Source organism: Littorina saxatilis, linkage group LG5 (genome assembly GCF_037325665.1).
Source record: "Littorina saxatilis isolate snail1 linkage group LG5, US_GU_Lsax_2.0, whole genome shotgun sequence".
Lineage (NCBI taxonomy): Eukaryota > Metazoa > Mollusca > Gastropoda > Littorinimorpha > Littorinidae > Littorina > Littorina saxatilis.
The window spans coordinates 29208796-29222153 of NC_090249.1; the positions used below are offsets into that span (position 1 = coordinate 29208796).

Genomic DNA, 13358 nt, shown 5'->3' on the forward strand with positions numbered 1-13358 from the left:
CAACTGTAAAGATCCATCCACTGATTAATAAAATAAAACATCCATCCAGCAATCCATCTCTCATACTTCTCTCTCTCTCTCTCTCTCTCTCTCTCTCTCTCTCTCTCTCTCTCTCTCTCTCTCTCTCTCTCTCTCTCTCTCTCTGTTTGACATGTTAATTATATACATTGTATTGTAATTAACTTAACTTCTATTTCTTCTTGTTATTAATCGAGTTACCCTCAATGGGCGAGGGCCGGACGAAAAAAAGCATGTATACTTTGCTTATTCTCTTACCCTCGATAAATAAATAAAGTTCAAAGTTCAAAGTTCTCTCTCTGTGTCTCTCTGTAATATTTCAACACAAATAAACAGCAAGCGCAACAAATTTAAAATGTAAATTGAATGTCATTATTCCGCGAGAAAAGAAAGTCGAATTGACTAAATCCATTAATTTTCTGCTTCCCCCCCCCCCCTCCCCCCCCCCCCACATCCCCTCGGGGGCCCCACCCCCACCCTCTGCCCCTACACCAAACTCATCACCCTACCCTCCAAATCTCGGTTAAAAAATCGTTGGAAAAAAAAGCAATTTTCTTTCCTTCCCAACCCCAAGCTCATCTCCATTCACCACCCCCACCCATTGGCCAACACACCCCACCCCTAGAATCTAGGTGGGGGGAAAAAAATTTCAATAAAAAAAATAAAATAAAACAGGAGTAAAACTACGATAGGCAATAAAAAAAAAATTTAAAAAAAATTAAAAAAGAGGTCACCGTCTGCATGGACGAAACTGGTATAGCTAACAGTACGTGCCGTGACGTCACTGGTGCCGCGAAACCAGGTCAGAGTGGCTGGGGGCCGCGCGTGCTGCGCCTGGCATGTCAGGTTGAAAGGCCCACCCCCTCTCCTGTCACCCTCCACTGCCAGCGTCAAGTTGCTGACTGGCACTGAAAAGAAGAAAAACAATGTTGAATTTGAAAAATAAAAATAAAAAGGGAAGGAGGAGAAATGACAGACTGGCAGACTTACTGTACATCCACACACACACACACATGCACGCACGCAGCACGCACGCACGCACGCACGCACGCACACACCGACACACAAGCATGCATGCACGCACGCACGCACGCACACACACACACACACACACACACACACACACACACACACACACACACACACACTCTCACCCTCGTCTTTATTCCCAGTCTACGGGAAAACATTTATTCAAATCTTGACAAAATGTACAAAAAGTAAGAAATAAACTAACAATGTCCAGAAGAAAATAAAAACTTGCAGTTAAAGAGAATGAGAGAGGGGGGAGGGGGGCAGAGGGGGGGGGGGGGGTGCACATAAAAAAAGAGAAGGGAATAATTGTGGTTTAATGGCGTCAGAAGATCGCAACAGTTTGCATTTTATTGGTATACGAAATTACTCGCAGACAGGAAAATAAAGGACAAGTCGCGTAAGGCGAAAATACAACATTTAGTCAAGCTCAGTCGAACTCACAAAATGAAACTGAACGCATTGCATTTTTTCCGCAAGACCGTATCGTCTGTCCACCGCTCCTGGCAAAGGCAGTGAAATTAACAATCCAGAAAAGCGCGGTAGCGGTTGCGCTGAGGAGGATAGCACGCTTTTCTATATCTCTATTCTTTTTAACTCTCTCAACGTGTTTTTAATCCAAACATATCATATCTATATGTTTTTGGAATCAGGAACGGACAAGGAATAAGATGAAATTGTTTTTTAAATCGATTTCGGAAATCCAATTTTTATATTTTTAATTTTCAAAGCTTGTTTTTAATCCGAATATAACATATTTATATGTAATTTTGGATCGTTTTATAAAAAAATAATTTTAATTACAATTTTCAGATTTTTAATGACCAAAGTCATTAATTAACTTGTAAGCCTCCAAGCTGAAATGCAATACCAAAGTCCGGCTTTGGTCGAAGATTGCTTGGCCAAAATTTCAATCAATTTCATTGAAAAATGAGGGTGTGACAGTGCCGCCTCAACTTTTACAAAATGCCGGATATGACGTCATCAAAGACATTTATAACAAAAATGAAAAAAACTTCTGGGGATATCATACCCAGGAACTCTCATGAAAAATTTCATAAAGATCGGTGCAGTAGTTTACTGTGAATCGCTCTACACACACACACACACACACACACACACACACACACACACACACACACACACACACACACACACATGTATACACCACGACCCTCGTCTCGATTCCCCCCTCTATGTTAAAATATTTAGTTAAAACTGAATCGCTCTACACACACACACACACACACACACACACACACACACATACACCACGACCCTCGTCTCGATTCCCCCCTCTATGTTAAAACATTTAGTCAAAACTTGACTAAATGTAAACAAGTCGCGTAAGGCGAAATTACTACATTAGTCAAGCTGTCGAACTCACAGAATAAAACTGAACGCACTGCACTTTTTCACCAAGACCGCATACTCTTAGTTTCGTCAGTCCCAGCTCGTGGCAAAGGCAGTGAAATCGACAAGCCAGAATAGTGCGGTAATGGTCGCGCTGAGCGGGATAGCACGCTTTTCTGTACCTATCTTCGTTTTAACTTTCTGAGCGTGTTTTTAATCCAAACATATCATATCTATATGCTTTTGGAATGAGAAACAGACAAGGAATAAGTTGAAATTGTGTTTAAATCGATGTCGGACATTTTATTTTAATCATAATTTTTATGTTTTTAATTTTCAGAGCTTTTTTTTAATCCGTATATAACATATTTATATGTTTTTGGAATCAGAAAATGATGAACAATAAGATGAACGTAATTTTGGATCGTTTTAAAAAACAAAAAAATTTCAATTACAATTTTCAGATATTTAATGACCAAAGTCATTAATTAATTTTTAAGCCTCCAAGCTGAAATGGAATACCAAAGTCCGGCCTTCGTCGAAGATTGCTTGGCCAAAATTTCAATCAATTTTATTGAAAAATGAGGGTGTGACAGTGCCGCCTCAACTTTTACAAAAAGCCGGATATGACCAGGCATGGGAATTGAAAATTGTATAAAAGGCGGAAAATTTATAACTGAAGACGCGAAGCGTCAAGTCGACGGCGCGAAGCGCTTAGCCATACTAGGGGGGTCCAGGGGCATGCCCCCCCCGGAAAAAAAATTTCTCCAAAGAACCAACATGGTGCAATCTGGTGTCATCTGAGCTCCAAGTTTGCCATTAAATTCTGTTTTTAGAATCAGAGTTTTTAGTACAAAAATGTACCAATTTTTGCTTTTTTTAAGAAAAAAATATATACATGTATTATATGGTTTAAATTTGTAAAAAAAATTGATCTGTTGAGACAAACAGGAAAATGTAGCTTGTAACACAATCTGTGCAATCTGGTTTACTTTCAAACATAAAAGTTCAATAACTGAGGCGGGCGGTAGCAGTGCGTGAACAAAGTACGGAAAGTTTTCGCGGGCTTTTCCGCAAAGGCCAAAGTAACCGGTGCTTTTTTTGTGTGCCTCCCCCCTTTATTTTTTCGGCGGACACTTTTGCATTTTCGGCGGAACAAAACAAAAATTCGGCGGAAATCCGCCGTTCGGCGGACAATTCCCATGCCTGATGACGTCATCAAACAGATTTATCCAAAAAAAGAAAAAAACGTCTGGGGATATCATGCCCAGGAACTCTCATGTAAAATTTCATAAAGATCGGTCCAGTAGTTTTCTCTGAATCGCTCTACACACACATACACCACACCCTCGTCTCGATTCCCCCCTCTACGTTAAAACATTTAGTCATTACTTGACTAAATGTAAAAAGGGTTATGGCTGACTCTTTTTTTTGGCGCAAAGAACAAATGGTTCGTCTCGCGTAAAAGCATTAGTGCAATACACAAACATTTTCCTTTTGCCTAAGTGTATTTTCTCTTTATTGTTCGATTGTTTTTGTTTAAAATATGTTGTTGTTCTTCTTCTTCTTCTTGTCGTCGTCGTTGTTGTTTTCCTTTTTCTCTGTAATTGTTCCCTTAATACACACATCACGGTTTCTTCTCCTTTCTTCGCATTAAACAGACAGACAGACAGACAGACAGACATACAGGCAGACAGACAGACAAACAGACAGACAGACAGACAGGCAGACAGACATACAGGCAAACAGGCAGACAGACAGGCAGACAGACAGACAGACAGGCAGGCAGGCAGAGATATTAAAAACTAAAACTGAACTTTATCTCAAGAGCATAAAGGTGTTAGGCCAAGCCGATTATTTTTCACAATGTCCCTGATACAAATGCACACCGTACATTTAAAATGTAATGGCCTTTCGTATTTTCTAATGCAAGACTATCTTAGAGACAGATGCACGGTGTAAACTCCAGAAGTATCAAGAGAATTCGGAGACCGAGAGAAGAGATGGCCATCCCCTCCACATCCCTTACACCCCCTCTCCATCCAAAGCATTTGATCACTCGACTCCAATCCGACTTTGGCGCACCAAAATGTGACGATCTCACGAGGGGTTTATACCTTTTTTTTTTTTTTTTAAAGTAAAAATGGCGTTAATTCCGATTTATGAGTCATTCCCAGTAAACGTCATCCTTTCCTTCCATGAACAAGTGTGCAAAGTATGATCATATAGCGACCATGGTTCAACCGTCCTATATGCACATGAACACGGTCCTCAGATCTGGCCAGGCTTTTACATGGGATAAGACCATAACTCCACTTGGTTACATACCTTCTTCTTCTTCTGCGTTCGTGGGCTGAAACTCCCACATACACTCTTGTTTTTTCACGAGTGGAATTTTACGTGTATGACCGTTTTTACCCCGCCATTTAGGCAGCCATACTGACGCCGCTTTCGGAGGAAGCATGCTGGGTATTTTTGTGTTTCTATGACTCACCGAACTCTGACATGGATTACAGGATCTTTTCCGTGCGCACTTGGTCTTGTGCTTGCGTGTACACACGAAGGGGGATAAGCCACTAGCAGGTCTGCACATAAGTTGACCTGGGAGATCGGAAACATCTCCACACTTAACCCACCAGGCGGCCGCGGCCGGGATTCGAACCCTCGACCTTCCGATTAAGAGGCCGACGTCTTACCACCCCGCCACAGCGCCCGTCGGTTACATACCAACAATCCACACCCTGACTGCTTGCTGTGGTGAGTTGAACTTTGTTGATGAATTAATTTTCCAAAAAGGCACCACTGCCTTTTACAGAAATAATTCTGTACAAAAATGACCAGTGTACTGCACAGAGAACACCCAGGCTGTTCGTTGTTGGTATGTGTCCAACTGGAGGGATGGTCTTAACCCATGTAAAAGCCTGGCCACATCTGAGACGGAGAGTCGAACTGTTTTCACGAGGTGGAGTGGGCCTTACAAACTGACACATACTACTAAACCAACAGCCTAAGTGTTTTTTTGTGCAAAGTGGTCATTTTTTTGCTAAATAAAATTGGTAACTGACACAAAGCAATCTTCGAATATATTTCACACACACACACACACACACACACATACATACACACACATACATACACACTCACACATACACACACATATACACACACACACATACACACACACACACACACACACACACACACACACTCTCTCTCTCTCTCAGCGCAAGAAGCAGCCAGGAAATTGATATTTTATATGTTTCCAAGTGGAAGGATTCTCTTATCACATTTAAGAGTCTGGACAGATCTGCTGTGGTTTAAAATTATAGTTTACACTTGACGGTCCAAAATCGACTGTTACCAGCATTCTGTTCGTTTTTAGATTTTTGTTAATAAGAAATGAAATCAGTGAGTACTAATGATGTCTTAAAAAGAAACCTAACAATCAAACATCAACTGTTACAGACTAGTAATGTTTTATTACAGATTACAGAATTGCATGATTATTGACTATTTGTGTTGACGTACCTTATTTTTGAACGAATTGTGTTTCATTGTTAGTGCAGTTACGGTATGAATTTCTCCAAGTTGTGTCACGTTCTGCACTTAATTGCACATGCCATGCATAAATCAAAGAGACTGAAATTTTAGTTCAGTAATATAAAAATCGAAAGCCTGGCGCAACCTCTTCCTGATAAGAAAGGCGATCTGACGTAATTCTACTTCCATCTCAATTTTTCCCTCACCCCCTTCTCGTTAAGTTTAGAATGATTTAATGGTGTAATACAACTACCGTTCCACCTTTCGCCCATCCACCTTCCCTACCCTCCCCATTTGACTTAAAGCATGATGAAGTGACGTAATACTACTACCGTGCCATTCTGTTTCTCCCATCCCTTCACGTAAGGATTGATAGCCTGACGTTATACTGCTCCCCGCGGCGTTACAGTTTTTTGACCCCCGACCCCCGGCCATCACGTTGAAAATGATTAACTGAGGTAATAGGAATGTACTAATACCGTGCCATCTCTCCCTCCCCTCTCCTCTCTCTCTCTTCCTATCCCTCAACCCCTTTTATCTAAAAAAAGGAGAGAAAAAAAGGAGAAAAAAAAGACATACTTCTACATCCGTGCCCCCACCCCTCACCACCTCGTCTTCAAATTAAAAATTACTTACTGACGTAATTCTGTAATCGTGCCTCCACCACCCCTCCCACCCCCCCCCCCCCCAAAAAAAAAAAAAAAAAAAAAAAAAAAAAAAAAACCCCACCCAAACAAACAAACAAAACAAACCAATTACAAAAAACACATAAAACCGCATCAACGTTCGGTACGGTGTAGATGTGAAGGGGTGATTCAAGAACCAAACTGATGGCAGTGTGAACTGCACGTTCTTATTCTCGCCAGTCGCTGGTCTCACCATCAGCCACCGCACACTGCAAAGGTGGGCTTGTAGGCGACCGCCTGCAGTCCTAATTCCGCTGCTCACGTCATACTGTGGCACAGTCAACAGTCTCACCCCTTCCCTCCGTCACCCCCTCTCTGTCTCCCCGATGGCTTTCACACACAATCTATATATCTATCACTCTGACACACACTCACACACGCACACGAACGCGTGTAAGCAAGCACGCACGCACACACATACAAACACCACTCCAAACACACAAACAACCCCCCCCCCACAAACACACACACTGAAGCGCACACACACACACACACGTACTCTCCGTACTCTCACTCGCTCTCGCGCGCTCTCTCTCTCTCTCTCTCTCTCTCTCTCTCTCTCTCTCTCTCTCTCTCTCTCTCTCTCTCTCTCTCTCCAATTGTTATACTTTTCCCTACATGATTGTGTTTTAGTATTTTGATTTATATTTGTTATTCTTCATACTTGTTCTTCGTTTCATGTGTGTATTATAGCAGGGAATATTGCTATTTCATATGTTAGGTGGATTTCCATTGGTCAATTGGGCAAAACTGAGCTCAGTGCAAAAGTGATATCGACGACATTTCCGTCGATATCAGTTTTGATATCGACGACCTCTTTATTGCTTCCCCACTTCAAAAACAAAAACACCTAAATTTAAAAACAAACAAATATATATGAAAATGTAATTATCCCAGAATTTAGTTGAGCAAGTGACTAAAGACATTTTGAAAGAAAAGACATTTTGAAATACTGAAAAGTACAAGAACAGAGTGAACAAAAAGAAATAATAATCAGAGGGAGGAATATGGAACAGCCAAAACTGAGACAAATACTTTTGTAATTTCTTTACAGAAAATACAAAATGTCCAGAGAATTAGCAATATATCTAACATTGACTGACTGTGTGATGATATCTTCTGCCATTGGTCTGTTTCGACAGTGATATCAAAATCTCGACCTCTGGTCTTGATTTTGATATCACTGTCTCAACAGACCATAGCAGAAGATATCATCACACACAGTCCGTCAATATTGGGTTCTAGATGTAAGAAAGGAACATATGGACCTAATGCTATCATCCCTCGGTAATAAAGTTTTCGAGTTCGAGTTCGAGTTCGAGATCTCTCTCTTTTGCCTCCCCACGCTTCCTCCCACCCCCGACATTGCTCTGAGATGCATTGCACGGGTGGTATGGTGTAACAAACATTTCCCTTCCACACACACACACACACACACACACACACACACACACACACACATGGGGTCTTTATGTACAATGTATCCACTTTGACAAACACAGGACTCTGAAGACGAAGTGTCGTTGACCTGACACCGATGGGAGCAGTCTAGTCCTCGCTTAGCCCGCCCCGGCGCCCCCCCCCCCCCTCCCCTCCCCTCAACATGCACACACGTCATCCAAACCTTTATTTCTTTACGCGGGTAGGAATTCTGGCTCTCACACAAACACATCCTTCTGTCAGGCCATCCAGTCAAACCAAGTCGGAGACACAGTGGTTGCAGTCTATTTGTCAAGAAGAAACCGGGCAAACAAAATCAGTATTAAGCAATATGTATGACACATTGCTGATTTCATTGATGTTATTTTGAAAATGAATTCGTACAAATAACAATTAAAAAATTTCCAGTTATCGCGATTCCTGCACACACTGAATTACATGTTTTTTTGACCTACCAAGACATTTGAAAAGGTTTTTTGCAACTTCTTCTTCTTCTGCGTTCGTGGGCTGAAAATCCCACGTACATTCGTGTTTTTTGCACGAGTGGAATTTTACGTGTATGACCGTTTTTTACCCCGCCATTTAGGCAGCCATACGCCGTTTTCGGAGGAAGCATGCTGGGTATTTTCGTGTTTCTATAACCCACCGAACTCTGACATGGATTACAGGATCTTTTTCGTGCGCACTTGGTCTTGTGCTTGCGTGTACACACGGGGGTGTTCGGACACCGAGGAGAGTCTGCACACAAAGTTGACTCTGAGAAATAAATCTCTCGCCGAACGTGGGGACTCACTGCCGACTGAGCTACATCCCCGCCCCAGAGCCACTTGTCAATTGTTTCTTGTTCACAAAAGCACTAATCAAAATTTTGCTCCAGGGGCTTGCAACGTAGTACAATATATTACCTTACTGGGAGAATGCAAGTTTACAGTACAAAGGACTTAACATTTCTTACATACTGCTTGACTAAAATCTTTACAAAAATTGACTATATTCTATACAAGAAACACTTAACAAGGGTAAAAGGAGAAACAGAATCCGTTAGTCGCCTCTTACGACATGCTGGGGAGCATCGGGTAAATTCTTCCCCCTAACCCGCGGTTCACTTTACACTGAGAGAGAACGTCATCCTCTCTCTGTCTGCAGAGCCAGCATTATGAGACCATGCGGCTAGCCTCCCTCCCGCTCCCATCCTTCTCCCTCAAAACCCCACTCGCTTCCCCCGGTACGCACAACAACAAACATGCAGGCACTAATCATACCACGAACCTTCAAGTCACCGAAGAGAACATTATAAGACCATGCAGGGATGTTGCAAGGACATTTGATCCTCAGCAAATTTGCCGAAAGGCCATACAAGTTTCAGCATTATTTTTGGCAAACGCTGTCCCTGGCTTCCCCCGTCCCCCCCATCGTGAGAAAAGATCGTCAGCTGAACCGATATGGCGGCAAAGTTTTCAATTACAGACGTTTCACTAACTGTCGATGCCCAACCGACATACTCGCAATAACATGTCCATCAAACACCCCCCCCCCCCCCCCCTGATGTTGTTCATTTCACACTGGCAAAGAGCCTCATCTTCTACCTGAACGCCCAGAATGGTAGGAACCCCCCCCCCCCCTGATGTTGTTCATTTCACACTGGCAAAGCGCCTCATCTTCTACCTGAACGCCCAGAATGGTAGGACCCCCCCCCCCCCCCTGATGTTGTTCATTTCACACTGGCAAAGAGCCTCATCTTCTACCTGAACGCCCAGAATGGTAGGACCCCCCCCTTCCCACCAGCCCCAATTTAGAGCTCTATGTTATACCAATGACTGTGACAGTCCTGGCACCTATATGTTGTTGGGGATCTCGCACTGCACTGTCAAAGAGCATCGTCCACCTAAACGCCCCTTGTGATGAGACTGGAAAGAGCATCAGTGTGATGAGACTCTGAAGATATCCACCCGGCAACCCCCACCATCACTGGTCAGACCCCTAAAAACGAAGTTGACATACCAAGAACTTTGAAGACAGTCCTGGCACCGATGTTGTTGACCTCGGACTGGTAGAGAGCCTCATCGTCCACCTGAACGTCCAGTAAGATGAGACCATAGAGCACTGGACTTGTGATCGGAAGGTCGCAGGTTCGAATTCGGGCCGGGACGGACACGGGTCAACTTTATGTGCAGACCCAGAGACGGAAGCCATGTCCCACCCCCGTGTCATCACAATGGCCGAATAAAATTTCATCTCACACGGCATCACTGCAGAGCGCATAGAACTGTACCCACGGAATATGCGCGATATAAGCCTCATTGATTGAAAAGACCTTGGTCATTCTGCCATAAGTGCAGGTGGCTGAATACACCTAAACACGCAGACACCTGGGTAACACGACTCCGTTGCTGCTAGCTTTCCACTGGGAGGAAGCGACCCGAATTTCCCAGCGATGGGACAATAAAGTAATGAAAATGAAAATGAAATGAAATATTCTACCTCCCAACTAATAAATATCTGTATGGCATACCCATGACTGTCACAGGTCTGTCATCAATATTGTTGATCTCGCAATGACAAAGACCATCAATATGATGAGACTATGCAGATATCCCACCCGGCAACCCCCACCATCACTAACCAGCCCCCTAAAGACAATAGTCGACAAACCGAGGACTTTGAAGACAGTCCGGGCACCAATGTTGTTGTCTCGTAAAGACAAAGAGCCTCAGTATGATGAGACTATGAAGATATCCCAGCCCCAGCCCCAGCCCCAGCCCCACCAATCCAGTTCATAAAAGAAAGTCGACATACCGAGGACTTTGAAGACAGTCCTGGCACCGATGTTGTTGACCTCGCACTGGTAGAGAGCCTCGTCGTCCACCTGAACGTCCAGGATGATGAGTCCATGGGGGTAGTCCACCTCGTACTTGTCCACGTCCGTCGTGTGGTTGTTGTGGATCAGAACCAGATCGTGCTCGCTGTTGTAGATCTGAAGAAATAGAGAAGATGTTACTGGACCATCGAACGACGGCCAACCCCTAAAGGCGGTCCTTAATTGAGCCCGAAGTCGACTTCACGAAGACTTCGCGAAGTCCTTTTTTTAACCGAAAACTCAGTGCTAAAGCCTGTCCTTAATTGGGCGAAGACGTCGACGCGAAGAATACTTCGCGCAGCTGGCCGCACGGAGCTTCAGCACTGAGTTTTCGGTAAAAAGACTTCGCGAAGTCGACTTCGGGCTGAATTAAGGACCGCCTTAAAGCTCAGTGCGGCAAGCTTCGCGTAGTCGACTTCGCCCAATTAATGACAGGCTTAACACAGATCAGCAGGATGTGCAATACAGAGCATTGCACCCATCCTTCTGTTTCAGTGTCCATCCATCGATTTATCTTATCATTCAATCATTAGGTATGAATAAAATGAACTTCTCAGGAATGTCGTTTGGCGTAGGCAGTCGGCAAGACACCGAAACTTTTTCAATCGCCAAAAACGTCACCGTAATTTCAGCAGACTTGCCGAATTTTGTCCACGGCAGGGTCAAGGGGCGACGCGGGCTGCCTTTAACTTTGGAAAACTGCTGAAACTGTTTTGATCATTTTCCGAAGAAAATAAATCCCAGCAATTAAGATCCTTCTAATTTCATGAATAAAATAGTACTGACCTTCTTCCAGAGAACGAATTGAATGTCATCAGGATCAGTGATTTCACAGTGCAATGACGCATTGGTGCCGACAAGTGCTGACTCCTCTACCACAGGTTCTTGAATTGCAGTAGATAACACTGAAACATGGAAAACACCAGACGATTCTGCCTGGATGAAACAAAATGTGCAGGGCACATAGGTGATTGCTTCGTCCGTTTTGTTTTAACGCAGTAAAATGTCAGTATTATGGGTGTTAGCAGATATTTAGATAAAGAACTCTGCATTGTCAAAATCGTAATTGGAGGTATCTTCATTCCAGATATTGTCACGTGATCCTTAGCAGGATATGCTTAATCTGAAAACCGCTATAAATACTGAAAACATGTGCCCTTTCGTAAATGATACGTTTGAGTAAGATGAACCGTTGTTTCATTGTTGGTTTTGGCTGTGAAAAAGTGGAAAGTTACTTTTTTGTGTTTAGTAAAAAATGCACACACAATTAAACATCGGAAGAAACAAATAATCAAAACAAATATTACAAAAAACAAAAAACACTAAAACTAAAAAAGTTAAATTAATTATAACAGAATCTCTTCCAATTCAAATTGATAACAATTAATTGTTAATGATTATACAAGTATGCAAGTATTATACAAGTATAATTTAAAGCAAAAACAATTCAACATGATTGTGTACCTGAAGTGACGTGAAGCAGAAATAGCATGGATCTCAAGACCAGGACATCAGAAGCTCTGAACATCATCTTTTTAGAGCACTGAAATGTCTCGCTTTGGGAACGGTCAGACGATAGTCTTCAAATGGACACGGGTATGAATGAGCACAGGAACAATATCTTGTGCAATGTAGCGCACGGTCATATGATTTAAACTGCTAATCAAAGATTGGTCTCAAATTAGCATCGAATGTCATTGACACTGGAGCATGTAAACCTGTATAAGTACAGATCGAAATATTTAGTAATCTGGGTAGAAATTCCAACCAGGTGAAACTGACAACAGTTTCGGTCACGAGTGCACACAAACACGAGAATTTCCACGAGAGCGTAACGGTAACATGTATTGAAAAAATTTCTTCGTGAAAATGACAGTCTGGTTTAGCCCTCAGGTGACCGGGAAAATCACAGGCACACGAACACAGATTTTTGGAGAAAATAATAAAAATCGGGCCGATCAGTCAGTGGTCACATTGCTTTACTGTTAGGGAGACGAACAGCTCACCAAAAATGACTATCTGAAAGCGCCTGCCATTATCAAACATACTAATTTCGACATGACCGGTATTTCTTGGGAGAAGTTACTAATAATTATGCTTAATATCACAATCCAAGCGATGAGTGGATGTTTAGAGAAAGGCTTATAAGGGTAAGCGAGGTGAGAGAATATCCCACTAAAATTAGCTCCGTAATGCTAATTACTATCATACTTGTCTCATGCTGTTGTCTTTCGTGATCGAGTGGGCTGGAGGGATTCCTAATGAGAATGGAATTGATTAATTTTATTTATTAGTAACTTGTTCTGAGTGGGAGGAATGTGCGTGGGAAGGGGGGAAAACATCAGTGTGTGTGTGTATGTGTGTGTGTGTGTGTGTGTGTGTGTGAACTTTCTCCCTCTCTGTCTTTCTCTGGATGTCTGTAATATAATATATAT

At 42.7% G+C, this 13358-nt stretch overlaps 1 protein-coding gene across 1 annotated transcript; it reads right to left on the minus strand.

Moving 5' to 3' along the window:
- Positions 1-303: 303 nt before the first annotated feature.
- On the minus strand, positions 304-12512 carry LOC138967723 (uncharacterized). Its single transcript, XM_070340379.1, has 6 exons — positions 12388-12512; positions 11710-11828; positions 10792-11040; positions 10068-10137; positions 784-926; positions 304-327 (listed from the first exon to the last, which is right to left on the minus strand). Exons 1-6 carry the CDS (start codon positions 12452-12454, stop codon positions 304-306), a joined length of 672 nt encoding a protein of 223 aa, XP_070196480.1. The 5' UTR covers positions 12455-12512.
- Positions 12513-13358: the final 846 nt, after the last annotated feature.

What these genes read in the sequence shown, in the direction of transcription:
- LOC138967723 (XM_070340379.1), bottom strand. Translation starts at nt 12,454, where the DNA reads ATGATGTTCAGAGCTTCTGATGTCCTGGTCTTGAGATCCATGCTATTT. An exon ending in AATTCGTTCTCTGGAAGAAG is followed by an intron (nt 11,041 to 11,709) that starts GTCAGTACTATT and finishes CTATTTCTTCAG; the next exon opens with ATCTACAACAGCGAGCACGA. An exon ending in GGGGCTGGGATATCTTCATA is followed by an intron (nt 10,138 to 10,791) that starts GTCTCATCATAC and finishes CTGGACGTTCAG; the next exon opens with GTGGACGATGAGGCTCTCTA.